This window comes from Balaenoptera acutorostrata, chromosome 1 (assembly GCF_949987535.1).
Source record: "Balaenoptera acutorostrata chromosome 1, mBalAcu1.1, whole genome shotgun sequence".
Taxonomy (NCBI): Eukaryota; Metazoa; Chordata; class Mammalia; order Artiodactyla; family Balaenopteridae; genus Balaenoptera; species Balaenoptera acutorostrata.
The window spans coordinates 122,891,823-122,912,977 of record NC_080064.1 but is presented as its reverse complement, the minus strand read 5'-3'; the positions used below and the strand labels follow the sequence as shown (position 1 = coordinate 122,912,977).

General features: G+C 45.3%; 1 protein-coding gene across 1 annotated transcript; it reads right to left on the bottom strand.

The window, feature by feature from the left end:
• Positions 1-230: 230 nt before the first annotated feature.
• On the bottom strand, positions 231-17,346 carry LRRC52 (leucine rich repeat containing 52). The gene is made up of 2 exons (XM_007191076.2): positions 16,725-17,346; positions 231-556 (listed from the first exon to the last, which is right to left on the bottom strand). The coding sequence occupies exons 1-2, from the start codon at positions 17,344-17,346 to the stop codon at positions 231-233; spliced, it is 948 nt and encodes a 315-aa protein (XP_007191138.1).
• Between the last annotated feature and the right edge of the window lie 3,809 nt (positions 17,347-21,155).

The window sequence follows — 21,155 nt, the reverse complement described above, 5'->3', positions numbered from 1 at the left end:
GCCTCCAACAGCTTCTCTAGACTTTGTTCTATGCCATCCTTCTGAGATCAAGGAATTATCCCTGGGTTGGTTGAACAGGAAAGGACCAACCTGTGAAATGGCCACCAAATGTTTTATTTATTTTACTAGTAGGCTTCAATCTCTAAGACAGCTCTGAGGAGTGGGAAGGGGAGGGCAAGACGGAAAGCAGGGAGCCTGGGAAAGGTCCATCAGACAGCAGCCCCTGGCAACTAAATCAGCTGAGGAAACCCGTCCTGGCTAGAGTCCACCCTGCTTTGAAAAATCCTCCTGCTGACTTCCACCCTCTGCCCGTGCTCGTCCTCTGCCTCATCCTCGCTCGACCTGCGGCGGGCATTCTGGTAGAGCACGGCGCACACGCCCGTCAGCCAGGCGGCCACGGTGCCCGCAGAGAAGATGCAGAAGCCGATGAGCAGCAGGAAGATGTAGTCTTGGCGGTCCAGGTGCGTGACGCACATGTACCGGAGCGGGTTCCCCACCTTCGTGATGGGCCACCCTGCCAGTTCTGTGGGCTCCAGGCACGTGGCATTTTGTTCATCTAAGAGGAAACACACAGCAGGCAGAGTGCTGAAACAGCAGAACTCCCAGGGTCCTGAGGCCAACAGGGACTTGGAGAGGCTGTCTGGACTCTCGCTACTCAAAGTGTGGTCTGCGGGCCAGCGATATTGGCATCACATGGACCCCATTAGAAATGCAGAATCTCAGGCACCACCCCAAGCCCTCCTGAATCAGAATCTGAATCTTAACAAGATTCCCAGGTGATCTCTGGGCACATTAAGGTTTGAGACTGCTCCTGGGCTGCTTTTTGCCCAAGGCTTAGCTGTGTTCAGATTCACCTCCTGAAAATGGGCTTTGTTTTTTAAGGCTCCTCAAGGAATGAGAGACCACAGCAGGAGATGGGAGGTTGGAAACTTAAGCAAGATTGCCGTGGAGTGTTGACACGCCACAGAAATCCACCAATGTTCATCATCTCTGTCTCCCCTTCCTCTTATTGACCCCATCCTTCCCCCTCCACCTTGTCCTTTCCCCTTCTCCTTTTCCTGAGCCCAGCCAGGGATCACTAAGGCCACCTAATGTCATCGCACGCCACTTAGGAGGGACAAAATTCTCTGGAAATGCCTACTGTGTGCTCTCTATGCCTCACCCTCAGCCCCACCTGCCCGCAACCTGAAGAAATCAAGGGGGAGCTCAGGGAAAAGAGACAGCCAATACCGGAAGCAGTTCTGTTTCTCAGTGATGATGTTGGTATCACTGGATGATCATGTGATCTACATGAGCCTTCAGTCCTTTTTAGCCACTGACTCAGCTGCCTGGCTCCTTCCCTGAGCACCTCTCCGCACCAAGCACTGCGGACTTCCGTATATAACAGAAGGCAAAGTGGGCTCTGCAGCCAGACAGACTAGGGTTCAAACCCACTGTTACTTACTAATTTGGTAAACTTCAGCAGGATGTCTGACTCTGTCTCTGAATACCATTGCCTCATCTTACAAAGGATGATACCTATTCTCAGGGTAGTTAGGAGGATTTAACTGACGCAGGTGAGAAAGCAAGCTATTGTACACAATAGTGCACACAATACACTGTGCACAACAGATACACAGATGACTCAGAGCTCTGTCGTCAGCCCTGCATTTTTCTAGCTCCATATACTCTGCCGTGTTGATGCTGAGGTGCCTGTGAGCGGTGTCCAGGTGAATATAAATGAGCATTAGGTAAATGAGCTCACATTCAGGGTTGAGACCAGGGCTTGAGACAACTATGATCCAAATCATAATAGCAGCTAATATTTACCAAGTTCTGTCTACATGCTAAGTGATATACAAATGCTATCTCGTTGAATTCTTACAGCAACGTTGACACACACTATCATCCTTGTTTTACACATAAGGAAACTGAGACTCAGGAAGGTTTCCTAACTTGAAGGTTTTGGATAACCTGCAGGATCCAGGCAGGGGACAGGAGACAGAGAAAACCCAGACTGAGCTATCTGAGATTTTTTTTGCAGAAGTGGGAGATACAGAGAGAGGCAAGTGTGGGGAGAAGCTTCACCTAGATCAGGGTAGAAACTCCAGACTATGTGAAGACACTGATAGCCTTGGTGACCAAGGACGTGAGGGAAATCAGGTTTGGACTGGAGCTAGAAGCAGGAGAATTAGGTAAAGGAATACAGAAGTGAGGTGACTGGGTAGGAGGCAGCTGGCTTTGGGTGGCTGGAGAGAGCTGTCCAGGCTGAGCGCTAAGTCCTCTCCAAGCTGGACACTATTCCCTGCACCCTGGTTCTGGGTCAGTGCACCTGTAGTGAAGTCATTTGTTACTTTCAGGAGGATGGCCTGAAGTCTGTGATGCTGTGAGGACTCCCTGGTGGAGGAGGCTGTAGACATAGGAGGAGGGAGCCAGCCTGGGGGCTGCCACATCCACTGGTTGCAAAGACTACAGAGGAAAGGAGAGGAAGAAGCCCCTCTCTAGAACTGAGTGTGGGACAGTGGCCCTCAGGGCAACCCTAGCCCATGGGAGAGGGAAAGGGGCCTTGGGCCTCCATCTCAGGGTGCTGTAAAGGGACAGGAACACAATTACACCTCAAGACCTGTCTCTAGTCAGCCTGGTTCCAGGACTTCTGGGGCTTTGCCCAGGAGGCCCAAGAGTGGGGCTGGGGAGGAGGAGGGGAGGCTCCTGCCATCTTCAGGAATTCTAGCAAGAGAGGGCTTAAGTCACCTGCCCAAGCTGCCAGAGACACCACATGGGAATATACGAAGAAAGATGTATTTGAGAAAGGAGAACGTGGGATTTTGAGGGTCTGGAGTGTGCCTATGGGAGTTTATCTCATTCTATTTTTAAAAAGATTAGGCTTTTAAATTGGGGCTTGGGTGGCAGAGATGAGACTAAACATTAAACGCATATTTCTCCATTTTGGAGCATTACCTTGAAAGGAGCAATTAGGCAGTGATTTTAATGCATTGTTAGGCTGCTTTTAAGTGAGGGATGTGGCTGGATCTGTGGGGAGGGTTTTTCTACTGCTGCATTCACTCTCCCCCCTTCATTGCCTGTCACCGCCAAGGTGTGAGCTCTCAACTCTTAGCAGGTCTGTCTCCACCCATTCCCAGTTTCCCAGCTCCGGACCATTTCACACACTTCTGCCAGATTTCCCTTCTGCAAGCTAGGCTCTTGCCAGGCACACTCTGGATCAAAACCCTCCTCTGACTCCCCTGTGGGGCTCAGAATAACATCCAGATCACCTGGCCTGGTGTTCAGAGCCCTCAGGATCTGCCCCCTCCTGCCTTTCCCACCTTACTTCTGAGTTCTCCCAGTACCCCGCCCTTTGTTCCAGTCAAATTAAACTGTCTTTATTCCTTGATTACATATCCCCCTTATCTGTACTTAGCTTTGTTACACTGCTCTTTTTGCATCAAATATCTCTTCCTCTAATTTTTGCATGATCAAGTCCTTCCTATCCTTCAAGGTCTAGTGTAAATGCATCTACCCCCAATAATCCTTCCCAAACCACGTCAGAGGGCAGTCATGTGATTGTTCCCACTCCGAACTCATCTATAGCATTTCCTAGTATCATTCTTACTGCACCTATCACATTCTATGTTGCTTGGTGGTTATTTGCTAGAAAAGGGGTACATCTTTTCTCTTCTATTAGAGACACTTTTAGCTCTTGACGACATAATCCATGTCTGATCATTACTGCTCTTGATAATAAGAGCTATCATTCACTGAATGAATTACTCAATTTTTAAGTATTTGGGGATTTTCTAGTAATGTTTTTATTATTGAGTTCTAGTTCATTCTACTGTGGTCGGAGACATACTCTTTATGATTTCAGTCCTTTGAGATTTATTGAGAATTTGCTTTATGGCTGGACATAAAGTCGATTTTAGTAGTTTTTGCATGTGCACTGAAAAAAACTGTATTCTGGGGGCTTCCCTGGTGGCGCAGTGGTTGAGAATCTGCCTGCCAATGCAGGGGACACGGGTTCGAGCCCTGGTCTGGGAAGATCCCACATGCCGCGGAGCAACTAGACCCGTGAGCCACAAGTACTGAGCCTGCGCGTTTGGAGCCTGTGCTCCGCAACAAGAGAGGCCGCGACAGTGAAAGGCCCACGCACCGCGATGAAGAGCGGCCCCCACTTGCCGCAACTAGAGAAAGCCCTCGCATGAAACGAAGACCCAACACAGCCAAAAATAAGTAAATTTAAAAAAAAATGTATTCTGTCTTTGTTGAGTACATTGTATGTTGATTAGGGTGTGGTTTTATACAGATCTTCTGTATCTTTATTGATTTTTATTTATATCTTTATCGACTTTTTATATTCTTTGACTTTTTATTGACTTTATTGACTTTTCAAAACTATTGTCTCAGTTACTATTAGATTGTTAGTTGTCTATTAGTTACAGGGGAAGTATGTTAAAGTCACCAGTTATGATTATGCAGTTGTCTACTTCTCTGTATAATTCTGTCAAGTTTTGCTTTACATATTTTGAAGCTATGTTATTAGATGCATATAAAGTTACCTCTTCTTGGTAGATTTACCCTTTTCTCATTGATCAATATCACTTATTATCTGTAGTAATGCTTCGTACCTTAAAGCGTACTCTGTTTGATGACATTAGTATGGCTGTACCAAATTTCTTTTGGTTAGTGTTTGCATTGTGTAGCTTTTCCCATCCTTTTACTTTTAATCTTTCTATGTTTCTATACTTAAGGGATATTTAGTAAGCAGGGTGTAGTTGGGTTTTGTTTTTCATCAATCTAGCAAACTTTGTATTTTAATCAGCCCATTAATGTTTAATGTTAGACTGATATATTTGGATTAACTATTTGTTTTCCATTTGTCCTACTTTTTAAATGATCCTATCCCTTGACTATGTTCCTTCTATTTTATTATTTCATTTCCTCTTCTTTAGCTTGTTAGTCATGCATTCTTTTCCTAGTCTAGTATGATGACTTTAGAGTTTATAAACCCATCTACTCATCCTGGAATGTCTGATATATGCTAGACACCATATAAGGTGCTTCACAAAATTAAACTCTATTCTTGAGCACCCCACTAAGTAGTTTTAATTATTCCCAGGCTACAGAATGAATAAATTGTTCATCAATTATTCTGTCTCTGACTTTCTTGATCTCCTTGCCTCTGAGAAAAGGCTACCAGGTACTGCTGTGTATTCTGTGCGCTGCACAATCCCAGGGCTTTCAATCACATTACAAACATGTGACTAAGCCCCATCTTATCACTTCCTCAGCTCTACTTCATGGGTGCAGGGCATTTGCCCCAGTTAAAGCGCCCAGGTACAATTACAGGTATCATTAATGTTTAAATTCTTCCTGCAAATAGTTCCTAAGGAAACATAAACTACCCCCTTATTTAGTTCCACATGCGGCACGTTGCTCACAGGTGGAAAACCTGTCCGCCAAAATCGAATGCATGGAGGAGCAAGAGCTTCTGGGGCCCAGAACCACACCTGTTAATGCAGGAGCCCAGAAAGCCTTCCTTCAAAAAGCCAGCTTGAACCTGGTGGTTTTAAGAGGAACTGCTCCTTTTCTTGGCCTGCAGAGGTGACCACAGTTCTGGGGTCTGCTTAGCTCTCCGGAGGAGCAGGCTGTTCTGAGCTCCCTGGGCAGTCTTGCTTAGGAACTGTCTGGGCTGAGCGGAGGAGGCCAGCCTCCATGTGGTGGCCATGTAAAGTGAGGAGAGGATAGAATTTGGAGACCTCTCTCAATTACACTGCAACTGCTCCTTGGAGAGCAAATACCAGTTTCTATCAGCTTAAGCACTTTGTCATGAAACTTCCACCTGGAACATAGAGAAAGGTCTAATTCCCTCATTTTTCCTCCTTAGGCCCTAGCTTGCCTGAACATCATTAGATGTTCAGTGTTTTTTTCTCCAGCTAAATTATGTATTTGTCAACTACCTATTCATTTGTCTGCCTCCACCCACTAGATTATGAACTCCATGAAGACATGGATTTGTTTTCACTGTTGTGTCCTCAACATCTAGAATAGTGCTTAACACATACTAGAGCTCAAAGTATGTTTGTTGAGTGAATTAAATATTGTTTGTTATTAATGCCCCTTAGGGTCAATGTCATTGACATAATGCTCGGCTGGAGGAAAGGGAACCTGGGGAGATAGAAGACTATAGGTGGGTCAGCTAACGTCTTGCCACCTTGGACTACTCTACACTAGGCCAATACCAATCCCTGCTTACCTCGTGAGGGTCTGGGGAAGGATTCAGTGAGCTAAGGGGTGTGAAGTCCTGGAGGAGGCAGGAACAGATGACTGTTCTGTTCAAATGGAGGGGTAAGCCTTGAAGTGTCCTCTGAGACCGCAGAGAAGGAAATGAGGGTAAGTGCAGTTGGGGAAGGGGCTGAGGATGCAAGGGCTGCCAGCATGATGGCAAAAGGTAGTTATTATTATTTCCCAATTACTGTTTGAAAGCAGAGACCCTATTTGTTCACCTTTGTATCCCTAGTGCCTGGTACACAATAGAGGTTTGATAAATGTCTATTGAATGCATAGAGAATGGGTGGATTATTGGTTTAATCTCATACAGCAGTTCTTAAACTCATGTTTTTGGCCTTGCTGTTTAGGACTGGTTTCTGATGGAATTTGAGGGGATCACTATCATATTCTGCTATACTATGGGTGGCCCAGAGGAGAAGACTCCCTAGAGGGAAACCTAGACTGGACTGTATAGCAACCCAGCACCACCAAAGCCAACTGGCCAGCAAGGCCCCCTTCTTAGACCCTCATGCATGGTCCTCTGAGCATTTCTAGTCCTCCATTGGCTCCTACCTTTGCCTCCCTAGAGCTCCTTTTCCTCATCACCCAGCTGTCTTCCCTTGATGGCATGAGCCAGGCTTCAGCAAATTACAACCTGTGGGCCAAATCCATCCTGCAGCCTGTTTTTGTAAATAAAGTTTTATTGGAACACAGCCATGCCCATTCATTCATGTATATTCTATGGCTGCTTTCATGTTACAAATGACAGAGTGAATAGTGGCAACAAAGACCCACAAAGCTTAAAATGTTTATTATTTGCCCTTTCATAGAAAGTGTGTGCTGACTCCTGGTCTGAAGCATCCTTGGCTTTGGATGATTTGGGCTTGGGCAGTACAGTTCTTATCTGATACAATATTTTCCCTTGGATAAGGAGTTCATATTTTGGTAAAGGTTAAACCTGATTCATAGACTCTTGGAACATTACAGGAACAACCTTGAAATCCAGCAAGTTCAACCTGATTATTCCTGTGCTTTAAAGGTCCTTTAGTCTACAGGACTGGTTTTTTTGTATAAGTGGTTGTATATGGGCAAGATTTAGAGGTAGAAAGACCCCTTTTCCTCATAATACTTCTCATGTGCTTGTCAGTGCCCAAAATTCTGTCAGCAGGAGATAGAACCTTTCATTCCACTGATAAAAGAAGGCTTAAAGTGTAAAGTCCTCTGAAAAAGAAGCCAATGACTTAAGCCCTTCCCTGGGGAACCCCTGCTACTGCCTTTCTTGAGCAGATTTTGCTGGAGGAGGGAAGCCAGCTACATGACAGGTCTGGGGGATTGTACCAGGCAGTTCCTGGAAGCTAATGGCAAACCCTAGTTTGCTCTCAGTTTGGTCTAGAGCTGGACCTGCTGAATAATAACTCATCTTCTCAGAAAAATCCAGAGAGTGGACAGTTATTATCCTCATGGATAATAGGCAATTTAGAAAAGTTCTGTGGTGGAAGGCAGCACTGTTCACCAGTCACCCAGGCAGAAACTTGGGAGCCCTTCCTGTTTCCTCTCTCACATCCCATAATTTAAGCCATGAGACAATCCTGTTAGTCTTACCTTCAAAATATATCCCAATTCTTATTTCTTCTTATCTTCTGGACCATTACCCTGGGCCAAGCCACAGTCTTCCCTTGGGCCAAGCCACAGTCTTCCCTTCGCCTGAACTGTGACAGCCTCTTAACTTGTGTTCCCACTTTCCACAGTCTCTCTCCATCTAGCAGTGGGAGCCAGCTGTAAACCATAGATCGTGTCACTTCCCACTCAAAACCCTTTCATGACTTCCTGTCACATTTAGAATAAAGTCAAAACCCTCTCCATGGCCTGTTGGTCCTATAAGATCTGGCCTCTGATTTCTTACCTCATTTCTTACTTTGGCTTCACTCCACTTCAGCCATACCCACCTTCCGCTACATTGAGCTCATTCCACCCCAGGGCCTTTGCACTTGTTCTTCCCTCTGTCTAGAAAGACCACACCACCCTGCACCATATTTCCATTGCTGGTCCCTTCACTTTATTAAGTTCTCTGCTCTTCTTACTTGATGCTTCAATATGTTGGCATTCCCCAAAGCTTCTGTCCTTGCCCTGTTACCCTCTCACTCTAAACTCTTTCCCTGGCTGATCTCATCCTTTGTTTGGTTTTGATGATCACCAGTGAGCTGATGATTTCCAAACATATATTTTATTCTGTATTCTGAATTTCAGGTCAGAATATCCAAATGCCTCCTGGCTCACAAAGACCTCCCACTCAACACGTTCAAGATAGGACTTGGCTTCTCCCCTAACCCCTTCACTACCCCTCCTCTCAGTGGAGCCCCCATAGTTGTCCAAACCAATACTTGATTTTTTTCCTTTCCTTTATTTTCCATGTCTCATTGATTTTTTATTCACTCAAATATTTCTTGAGCATTTTCTCTGTGTCTGAATCTTTCTGAAGATTCAGACCTGCTCCTTGCTCTTACAGACCTTCCTGTCTATCAGGGAAGACAAATGTTAAATTAATACAAATCTGTTAATTGTGCTAAGAGTCACAAAGGGAGTACAGGGAACTCTGGGAGGGTCTAGTTCAGTCCCAAGTCCTGTTGCTTCTACCTTCTAAACAGTTCCTTCTGACCTGTCTGTACCTCTTCATCCACACTGTTGCCATAGGCTGCCATCCTCTCTTGTCTGAATGCCCATACGAGCCTCCTAGCCCTGTATCCATCTTGCCTGCCTGGCAAAACTTCTCAGGATACATTGCATGTTCCCTAGAAAAACCATAAACAAAGGCCCTAGATGGCTGGACCCCTGTTTCTCTTTCTAGCTGCATCCACGCTTTGTTGGATTCCTTATAGCCTGGGGAATTCTTCATCTCTAGAGATGAAGAAACTGAGGTTGGCTGCTTTGGGGGACCTTGCACTGCCTCCTTCCAGGGGCCTGAGTGGTGTTAGGTGATCAGAGGGACCATGCATAAAGGTCTGGCATTTCTGAGCTTGAGGGAATTTTAGATCACCCACCCTCACGGATTCCAACAGGGCTGAGTTAGAGGTCCTTCCCAAACTGCACATCCTTGTCATCCCCATCCCTTCTCGAATTTTCTGGATGATTTAGGGATCATTGACCCAGTTGCACCCCTCTCAGCCCCCTCATTGTCCTCATAAGGCTGCTCCTCTAGCTCTCAGCAGGAGGGAGCCACAAGGCCAGCGTGTTTGTGATAAGGTGGGAGAGATGTGCTAGCGGAGCAGTTGACAGCCTTGGCAATGACTGCTGCCCAGCTGTTCCCTTTTTTGGTGTCTGGTCTTTATTGCAATTTCCCTGATGGAGGAGATGGGTTAGCATTAATAGTGGAAGGGTGTGAGGACCTGAATTCATTCTGGAAATCTAAGTTTTGGCGCAGTTGTAGATGATTTTGTACTTGGTGGATTGAAATGGGGCCATTATCATATGAGAGCAGCCTTGAATACAGGATGAAATAGCCTCAGAATGAAACTGAGATGTTCCCTGTTCAAAATGCCCTCAAAATGACTTGGACTTGAACCAGCACATGACCCAACCCATCTGCTCCCTGCAGATGTCCCTGAGTGGCTTTGTCCCCCTGCCTCGGCAGCACTCCTGCCCGGACTCCTCTTTTTGACTTGTGGGCCCCACCATCGGACTAAACAGGACTGCCTAAGGACTATAATTTAAGGGCTGACACAGACGGACCCTCTGTCCTGAGACTACCTCCACATCTACGCTAGTAGCCTGTGATTTTCTGAATTCTCACTGTTTCTGGTTGTTCCCTGTCACATTGCAAATGCCCCTTGAGGGAGACATGTCAAAACATTATCAGCTACTAACACCTTAGTGCAAATCAATTTATTCACCAGTTGGAGCAGCCACCATAGAGCTAGAAGCCAGACCATTTTCCTAGGGTTTCTCGAAATGTAGCCTAAGGAGCACCTGCCCCAACATCTCACTGAGTCATCACGTCTGGACATGGAGCCTGAGCTCCTGTGCTCATTAGAGTTTGAGAACCGCTGGTGGAGCAGGCCAGGCCTGGGAGGAAAGTCCAGGGCACTGAGTCCCTGGGAGGTGGAGGCATTGTTCAAGGCCAGGAGAGGGTGCTTAAGACAGGAGGCGGGAGAGTGCAGGAGCTAGAGGTCGCACTTCCTAATTGTGTGACCACAGCCCTCATCTCTAGGAACACCTGCACCTCGACAGGGACTCATTGTGCACTTGCTCACCTGGGACCCTGTCTGCTGACCACTGCTCTCCTCTTCCTTCATCTAAGTGCATCTTATCTTTCTATTTAGGTCCATAGGCTGCCAACTAGAAGGGATTTATAGAGTATCTAATCCTATTCCCTTGTTTCAGAGACAAATGAGACTCAGAGGGAAAAATGACTTGCCCCAAATCACACAGTGGCACGGCTGGGATGAGGCTTCCTGGCTTTCAACTGCATTTTCTCTCTCTGGTATCCCTAGATTTGCCTAATCAAAGACAGGAATTATGACTTCTTTCCCTGTGATAAAGCACCCCAGCAACATAAATACAGTGTTGGGCACGTAATAAACATACAATAAATGTTTCAGAGTTGAATAGACTGTGATGTGCCTGATAGTAAGGAAATATCATGGCAGGGGAGAAAACATTGAACTTGGGTGTCAGAAGATCTCCACGCTGGGCTGGGCTCTATAGCCACTTACCTGGGAGGTGGCTAGATTCTAAAGTTCCCGCTTAAGCTTCCTATATCTTCCTATATTAAAGGCTTCGCCCACCAATATGGTGGCCACTAGCCATACATGTGGCTATTTAAATGAATTGAAATGATGTAAAATTAAAACTTCAGTTCCTCAGTTCCACTAGCCTAATTTCAAGAGCTCAATAGCCACATGTGGCTAGTGGGTAGTGTGTTGGACAGCACAGGTTTAGACCATTTCTACTGCTGCAGAAGCTTTTGTTGGACAGTGCTGGACCAGACTTTGAGGGTGGAGGGGATGTAGGAAGCCAGGCTTTTTCTGTCCAGGAGCTTAGAGCTAGTGAGTTTTTGAGAGCATCTTCAGAGGCATTCAACCCTGTCCTGCTGGGGAGCTCTCTCCTGGGAAGAGCTCAATTTCTACTCTCACCTTCAAACAGCATTAATGACTGGAAAATTACAGTTCCAGCCAGGAACTAGTTCTCCTATTTTCTGACCTGAGCCCAAAAGGAAATGGAATCTGTGAACCTGTTTTAACTCTGTATTGATCAGAGCATCCAGGCAACCAGCACATTTCAACTCACCTCCATTTCTGCTATGATTTTTGTGTTTGGAAAGTGAATACATGAACTCTTTGAGGACTGGGCAGTTTTCAGTGCATCTGGTGAGTATATCATTGGAGGGTTTCCTCTGAGGAAGACTCTTGATAATAGCGCCAAATCTCTTGTCAATATGGGAAAGTTTTGATGTTCCTATCTGCTGTAGCCTTGTGATGAAATAAGGTGAATAAAACATTCAGCCTCCTCTACAGCCCCTCTGTGGGGGGTGAACTTAGCCAAGGTGTGACATAGGGGAAGGACATATTATTGCCCTCATGTCTTTTGTTTTAACACCTCTCCATTTCTTTCCTGGATCTTGGCTTCCTTCAAGGTTCCCCCACTGCTGCAGAATTAATCTTAGCTAATTGTATTTCCCAAGAACTCACTCTTCCCTCTGATATGAAAGTTGATAAAAGCTTAGGGGCACCTGTATTATTCTTCCCTGGAACTTACATATTTGTTCACAGTCCTTTTCAAGATTGGGGCACTTTTAGGGACCCAGAAGGATGAATCTCTAATGGCTAATTTTAGCCCAATGGTAGGCAGTGGATGGGGAGAGACTGGGGCAAAAATACTGCTCATTACTCTTCAGATCACAAAATTACACCATGTAGGTGACTTCTTTCTCCCAAGGCCATGTCTGCCCCATAGCTGAACTGACCTCCTTGCCCTCATCCCTTGAAAGATGTCTGCATGTTCACACCTGTTTCTGGAAATGGGGTTTGTGTTTAAGGTAGAACTTCAGTTCCAGACTCAGGTGACTCAGGAAGAGCCACCTTGCTGCTGCTGGCCCAGCCCTGAGTCTCATGGCCTGGGCTGAGACCAAGCCTTGATTTGGGCTTCTGGTTTTATTCCCCAGGGTCTGAACTCCTGTATTCATAACTCATCCAATATTCAACTCACGGATTCCCTCTGTCCCATTTTCTCAGGGATTAGAGTCCTGGAACCTGCTGTCTACCTTCCCATCTCCTATTTATATCCCCATGTGCATCTGTATGGTCATGTCTCCTGGACAGGGTACACTGTCCACCAATAAGGCTGAGCCTTCCTGAAGTCCACTGCTTGTCCCAGGGACCACCTGACTGATATTTGCTACTCTCTTAGTATCCTGTGTCTTTCCTACATCTGCCAACCATTTGTTTATTGAATGTTTATGGTGTGCCAGGCTTAATGTTAATGGCAGTTTATAAATGTTTTCATTTCATCCTTACACCAGCCCTAGACAGGTTGGTTCTATTACTAGACCTGTCTGAAAGATGAGGAAACTGAAGTGTGGAGAGGTTAAGTAAATTATCTGATCTCCTACAGATACTAAGTGGCAGGGCTAGGGTCATGATCCACATCTGTTACACTCCAGAACCTGAGCTCTTCACACTGGGCTCTCCTGCCTGTATGGTGGCCGTCCTTCACCACCTGCAGCTGAGGCTGTCCCAAGTACTTGTTCTACCCCAAAAGGCACATGCTTGCCTTTTTTGTCTTGCTGTGTCCAGTGAGGTTAGTTCTGCTGCACCTAATTGGACCGTGGGACACATAAGGTGCAGGTGGCCCATAGTCAGATGAGTCTCAATACACAACCCCAGGGTTCTTGGCTAGCTACCTTTATGAACACTTGTTTGGCATATAATAGGCACTCAAGAAATATTTAAATGGATGGATGCGTGAGCTGAGTGGTACCATGGAGGTCCCTTACTTCACTACCTTGTTTTTCAAGGGGTCTATATACTGGAATTCTGCTGTCATACAGACCTCAATACTGCACTGCAGGCAAAATCTCGCAATACTGAGGTTTAGTATCTTCCTGGGTCTAAAATGAAACCCATCTTTAAGTTGGATTCTCCTTTATAAATAACCAGGTTATTTAGCTTATTTCATAGAAATTCTTCCTGTATCCTGAAATTTGGGCACATGGGGAAGAGATGTGTAGACCCCATTCTAGAACATGCCAGAGAGTACCGTTTTGATAGAAAATGTGGTATAATAGGTGGGCTAAAGGTTGAGAGTTCAACTAGAGTGTTTGTAAACAGCAAAGATATTTCCACCTAACAGAGACATGAATCATCATATGAGAGTCACATGAAATAAACATCTTCCATTATGTTGAGGTCTGGCTAAGGGGCAAGAGAAGCATCTAATGAATTTTATTGTGTGAGTGTTTTCAGCTTTTTGTGTATGTGTGTGTGTGTGTGTTCATGTGTTGATGTGTATCTGTGCATTTATATGTGTATGTGTGTCATGCATATGTAATATGTGGGTGAGCGTGTATGTAATTATGTATATATGTATGTATGGTATGTTTGTGTAGATACAACTTTGTGTTTGTATATGTGCATGTATGTATGTGTTTGCATGTGTGTTCATGTGTATGTTTGTGGTTGTGTGTGTGTGTGTGTGTGTGTGTGTGTGTGTGTGTGTGTGTACGGGAAGAGAGAACCAGACTGAATAACATGCAAAGGAGAGCAAACACTGAGGTTAGGTTCATTCTTTTAGAGTTCGGGTAGATTGGGGTGAAACCTAGGTTTGCAAGGGAAGTGCAGGCAATATTATATGAGTTTATGATGACTAGGGCTTGTTATCCAATGAAAATGATCTAGTGTGAGTTCCAAGTGTAGACAGATAGGAAATAAAGTTGAAATTTAGGTGCTGTGGGCATATGCTTATAACATGACTTATATTTATAACTAAAGTGACTTATTGGATCATAGTTATGTAATTTGAGGATTTAAGAGAGAGTAGCCACATGGGAAAAGACCTAAATTTGAAATCAGGAGGTTCAAACCATTTTCTTGCCTTTTAGTAGCTGTGTGGTTTTGGGTGAATCAGTCTATCTTCTCAACCATAGGATAGGGGTTAAAAATACCCATCCTAGACTCTTCCACAGTCCTAGAGCACAAAATTTAAGGGTTGGTGTGACACTCAAGTAAAGAAACTGAAACAGCATGTGTGAAAAAACTTCAGCAGCTGCAAAGCTCGGTACAAAGCTAAATTATTCTATGTCTGGCCTGGGGCTCACTGCTGTTTTTAAGAGATAATAATAGTGAGCTGGAGCAATGAGACCATATTTCTGTATGAAGTGAACTGGGAGGGTTCCTCTACGCCACCAAACAGCAGAGGGAGATGAGCAGATTAGCAGCTGTGTGTGTATGTGTGTGTGTCAGGGTGGGGAGCTCCCACTGGCCAGTGGATGAAAGCTTTGTCTACCTCAAAAGCCAGATTCTTCATTCACGAGGAGCTTATGAGCTTGACAAGATAGATAGACACCCGCCTCTGATGTTTTTGAAAATATGCAGTGAAACAGACCTGGTTTATAATCCTTTTCAATCCTGGATTGAATTGAGTCAGGGAGTCCAAAGTAGTTAGCCTGAAAGTTCTGAGGAGATACAACTTTATAAGCAAAATTCTGATTATGGGAGATTTGGTGGGAGGTGAAGTGATAGGCTTAGGCACTGGGGAAGAAGCCAAGCTACTTATCCTTTTCAACTAAGTAGGGGGTCCTCCTGGCAAATTGGTGGTTTCTGCTCAAGGAAAATGTGTATGAACGGTGGGGAGGGCGCAAGATAAGATGATGCTGGTCCACAGGCTAGTTACATGAACACTGACAGGGAGAATCCCATTTGGGAATCACATTTGATGATGAGAATGATTAATATTGACCCTCTTTTAGAGAGCTTTCTAGAAACCAGCACAGCACCAGTCACTGAGAAAAGTGGAAGGCATGATCACTGGAGAGGCAAGACAAGCCCCCCAAGAAACTGCTCCTGTGTTCTTTTATGATTAGTACTGTTAAGATGGTCTGACAAAGTTTGTTCCTTTTGATTTATTCTAACTCAGGTTGAAGTACCTGGCAGCAGGGCCAGGTGCCTCGGGCACAAAATTTAAGGAGACAGTCTCGGTGCCACCTTCGATTCTGCATCCTGGGAGCCTTGCTTGCCTCACCACAGTGCAGCCCCTGCCTGGAAGACAGTTCAAGACACGTGCATTGGAAAGCCAAGAGGGCACATTTTTACTCGCTCTCACCACCCAGCTCCTTCTCCCCCAGTGCTCCTTAAAGTCTGTCATTTTGGTCAGGAATCTTTCTAGAATATTGCCACATGGGCAGGACTTCAGGGTGAAAACTTCAGCAGGACTTTTGTGAAGCTGGTGCATGAAAATATTTTCAAAAACACACACCCAGGGAAGGCAGAGAAGACATGGCTCTGATAGGGTTTAATTACATCAGTGCCTCCAGGCTTTCTGTGAGGGGTTATTTCATATTTCTCCGAAGCTCTGACTTCCCTGGGTGAAAGTGGTATTGGTGGAGTGGGGGAATTGAAGGATGAGAATGGGACAGTAAAGTCATGGAAAAGAAGAAGGGATGAGGCACCGGAGTGCCCCAGGGACCAAGGCAGAGGGGTGGGGACAGTGGATAGAGTGGCAGCAACTGGCTTGGAACTCTACCAGGTAAGACTTGAGAGTCTGTCTGTGAGACTGGAATCTCCCTGCTTGACACAGTGGACACTGGTGGTCCATTCGCCACCCATTCATGCCGTGCTCTCCTTCCTTGTGAGGTTAGCATCTGAAGACAAAGAAGATATCTAAAGCCTTCTCTTCTCCTCCCTTTCTCATTCATGTCCAGGTCGCTCACGAGCCCCTCCTCTGTCTCTATTGAACTTTCCCTTCTGTATATCATACTACTGGATTTTCCGCTGGCTATGAATGACTGAATTTACTTTTAGATGCTGAAAAAAGTCAGTCACTGACTTAAACAGATTAAAGTAGTTTACCAATGGAATACAGTGTCCCTGTATTACTTTGTCACTTTGCAGTAACAGTACTTTACCATTTCCACACATATCATTTCCTGTTGACATGACAACTCTGTATGTTTGGTAATATTGTCCCTACTTTATGGATCAGGAAACTGAGGCACAGAGAAATTGTGACTTCCCCAAGGGCAGCCAAGTAGTAAGGGCTGAGTGTGGGAGCAGAACTCAGCTCTTTGGATGGCTATTCTAGAACTTTTTCTACTGGTCCTTACTGCCTCTTCAGTCAACCCGAGGATGGATCCTGCAGGGCAATAAGTACGCTTTCAATCAACTTTACCCAGATTTCTCTCCCACACTGACCATCTTTTGACTTCACTTTTTCTGGAACCAATTCCTCCTATGCCATCACATCCTCATCCCCACACCCAATCAAGTCCTCACCTGGATGGTTCAGAGGGGACACTATTAAGTAGACGGTGAAGTCCAGGAAAGAGCAGTTGCATTTCCAGGGGTTTCCACTCAGATACAGGGTCTGGAGTGTTATGAGGTTATGGAAGGCGGCATGGTCCAAGGTCTGCAAGCCGGTATTTCTGAGGTCCAGGTACCTCAAAGAGCTGGTGTTGGCAAAGGTGTACTTGTTGAGCGATAACAGATGAGGGTTGCTGGAGATGTTCAGCTGCACCAGGTTGCTGAGCACGGAGAAACTGTATGGGGAGATCAAGGTTAAATTGTTGAAGCTGAGATCGAGGTAGATGAGTTTGAAGACCCCGACGAAGGTATAATCCATCACCTCCTGAATCAGGTTCTTCTGACAGTCCAAGTAAACAAGGTCACTGAGGAGTCCTAGATTCATCGCTGGCAAAAAACGGATGCTGTTATCATTCAGGTACAGCCTCCGGGTGTTCAGGGGTATGTCAGAGGGGTATTCAGTTAACTGGACCCCTGAGCAGATCACTTCTTGGGCTTGACACTGACAATTATTTGGACACCTTGACCCCGATACCAGTCCCATTCCAAAGGAAAAGAGTAACCACCCAGGCCCAGGGCCTGAAGCACGGGACATAGTAAGAAGCGGCGACTACCCTCCTTCCACTTTCCAGCGGGCGCTGTCCCTCTGATCGGGAGGTTGCCGAGGGGCGTGGTGGGGCGGGGGGAGGGGCGCTGGAAAGAACTGTAACACTCTGGCTTTGGGCGAAGCGATTTTCCATTACAGGAGAACTGAACAGAAGCTGAAACGCGAGGCCCAATGCCCTGCAGCCCGGCTTGGTGGCTCTGCCGACTGCTCACTCCCAGACTGCCGCTGGAAGCCTGCCGGCTTGGCGGCTCTAAAAGGTCTCACTCTTTCCCTGCGTTCGCAAGTGAAGGGGAGCCAGGGGAGAGCCACATGACAATGAGGTTGCCAGTTGACACCTTTGTGATGTCAGCAGCCTCCGGAGACTGCCCAGCTGAGGGAGGGAGAGTCCTGACTCTTCTTCTGGGTGGTGTGAGGGTGTTTTGTGTAACTCAGTAAGCCGGCTGTCCCTGGGGGAGTGGGGGCGTGCGGCGTGGGAGTGGGGGGAAGCGCACGGATTCACCGTGTGTGCGCGTGTGTATCAGCTCCCCAGGGAGGTGCAGTGGATTAGACTAGATGGGACCCCCTAATCCGCAGGCCATAGAGGGATCACGGAAATCTCCAGTCCAACTCCCTTTTTTTACTGATGTGAAAAGTGACCTGTCTGAGGTCAGTTCTCAGCGTGGGTCTCTTCCTTAGGTACTGAGTTTGGATAGGTGTCATTTTTTGGGTGTTGTCGGGAGAAGATGGGAAAGGGTGGAGGAGGGGGGAGCTCCTTTGAAATGAGGCAAGGGAAATTCCCTGATAAGGTGGTGTTCTTACTACTGTATTCCCAGTTTGCATACAACCCTGTCTGCATTTGGAATATATATGTGTACTAGTATTTAAAGCCTTTTGAGCAAGTATAAATATTCCCCCTAAAACAAAACCCAAATGTATTTAAAAAAAATCTGAGTGCAATGATAGGAACTATTTCTTACCATTTATATTCTAGGACTTTTAAAATAAGGAGGGCCTCACTAGTGCTTCTAGTATGAGTTTATACTCATTAGCTGCTTGAGGGATAATGGGAGGGGGTCTTTTGGAGGGAAGGATGGAGAGTCTGGAAGCTTAAGTGTTAGGATGTATCACCCATTCTATGGAAGAAGGCACATTGGGCAGAAACAAAGAAAAAGCATCTCAGGACTTAAAATTTTTATTTTGGGGAAAATAGGATTTCATTCTTTGAAACATTCATAGATAACATAACTTGAATATTAATAAAGTAATGAAATCTATATTTAGCTTAGCACAGTGCCTGGCACCTGATATGTAATAAATATTGAATGAATGAATGATGCGTGAATGTCTCTGATGGTTTGCTCCCTTTTCTTGTTTCTCTGCCAAGAGAGAAATTAATAAACTCAAGTGGATTTGAGTTTGGCTGGTTAGCTAATGCTTGATTGTGTTTACTTACTCAGCATTCCCAGGGTTACTGGCCATGAATTAGGATGATGACTTCGGTGTGTTTACCGAATTGAAAGTGACCTTATTTAAGTAGAAATTTAAACACTTAAAATAATGACCCAAATGATAATTGTACTAATTGAAGGAGAATTTTATTGATAGACGTGTCACCCTCTCCTTATGATTAAAAAAATAAATAAATTCCTGGCCAGATCTTACATGATTGCCCAGGAGAGGAATTTGGAACATGAAGTCTATGGAGAAGAATTAATTTCCAAAGTGACTGTTTCATTTCGGGGCTGGGGCAAAGGTGTGGTTTGATGGTGGGGTGTGGTGGGGATGCTTTGTTTAGACGGCGCTGTGTGTGTTGTGTTTCTTTTTGATGAGAGATGATGCTGCCTGGCCTACCAGGGCTCGTGGACTGATTTCACTGACGTTCCACCCTTTCTTTCTTTTTTAAAAAAATCTTCTCAATGCTTTATTTTTTATTTTTAACATTTTTATTGGAGTATAGTTGATTTACAATGTTGTGTTAGTTTCTGCTGTACCGCAAAGCGAATCAGTTATACACATACATATATCTACTCTTTTTTAGATTCTTTTCCCATATAGGCCATTACAGAGTATTGAGTAGAGTTCCCTGGGTTATCTGTCTTATATATAGTGGTGTGTATATGTCAGTCCCAATCTCCCGAGCTACCATATGATCCTGCAATCCCACTCCTGGGCACATATCCAGAGAAAACCATAATTCGAAAAGATACATACACCCCAATGTTGATAGCAGCACTATTTACAATAGCCAGGCTATGGAAGCGACCTAAGTGTCCATCGACAGAGGAATGGATAAAGAAGATGTGGTATATATATATATACACACACACAATGGAATATTACTCAGCTATAAAAAAGAATGAAGTAATGCCATTTGCAGCAACAGGGATGGACCTAGAGATGGTCATGCTGAGTGAAGTAAGTCCACCTTTTCTTCCATGACTTTCTCTCTCTTTCTGACTCTTCCTTTCCTCAGGGAACCAGGGTCTCCATGTTGCCCTACTGAATTTCCAGCCCCTCATGTAGACTAACTTTCTCAAGACATTAGCCTCAGGCTCAGGCTTACCTGTCTGGCCATAAGATTACAAGTGTTGTCACTTAGAAAAGCCTTAGATGAATAAAGCATACTAAAGCTTATTGACCAACACACAGTGGCTGTATCTCTCTCTCTGAAGTATTATCATTTTAACAAAGCATCATGAGTGGTAACCTCAAAGAATAGTCCTTTGGCTTGAGCTAGCTGTGTATTTTTTGGTCCTGAAGTCTGAATACCCACAGGCTAATTTCAGCTTTGCCAGATTAGACCAGATCCCTAAAATGTGTTCTTCATTTTTAGACTGAGTAAATATGTGTTAGTGAATGAGTGGATGAGAAAAAGGAGAGTAAGGAATGTAGCCTTTCCCAGACTACCTGATCTCAGAACCTTAAAAATTCTTTTTTCAAGGAACATCTTGTGAAACTCCTATCTCAGGGATCCTGCTTTGGGAAATTCTAGATGAGGCTGTTTGCCCTTGGTGGAGTTGTTTAAGGTCTCTGGGGCTTTATTTTTCTCATCTACATATTGGGGGAGATGGACAAGATAATTTCCAAATCTCCTTAGGACTTCCAAACTCCTTCTTAATGGAGAGGTTTCAGGCACCACCCAGTGAGTCAGTAGGGGAAGAATTTTGGAGCCAAGAGAAGAGCCTTTCTATTCCTTCCAATCACATCACGTAGCCCCACCTGTCAGGTGGCTGCAAAGACAGAATTTCTCTTCCCAGTGAGCTACTCATGCAGCTTCAGCTGCAGCTAAGTTGCCCTTAGTATGGACAGCAGTTTTATGAGCCCACCTCTGCCCCCTAGGTGGCCGGCATGACGATCCTTCCCGTAGCACAAGTGGGGTATCAGGTGAGCACGCTGAGAAGCCCCTGGTATCAGTACAATCTCTCTTGCTGAGGCTGGTCTTGGGCAGGCTCCTATTTTTAGCTGTATCTGATAGAGACACTGACTTCCCAGCTTAACGATCACTCGCAGGTACCAGCGTGCCTCCAAACAGCTCTCTCATGATCCAAAAGGCCCCTGATATTATAAAAGGAAAGGGCAGTGTGACATAGAGCAAAGTGGACTCAACCGAGACACTCGATTTCTCTCGCTGTAAAGCAGTGTGACTTTGTGATTCCCAGGACCTTGATTTCCTTTCTGTGAAATGAGACAGGATGCTCTCTAAGGGCCCTTCCAAATTTAAAGTTCTATGAAGACCCAGTCTGTGCAGGGAGAGGACAGATGCTTGGAGCTTTTAAGATCCAAACACTAGGGACAGAGAGTCAAGCAACCACCCAGTG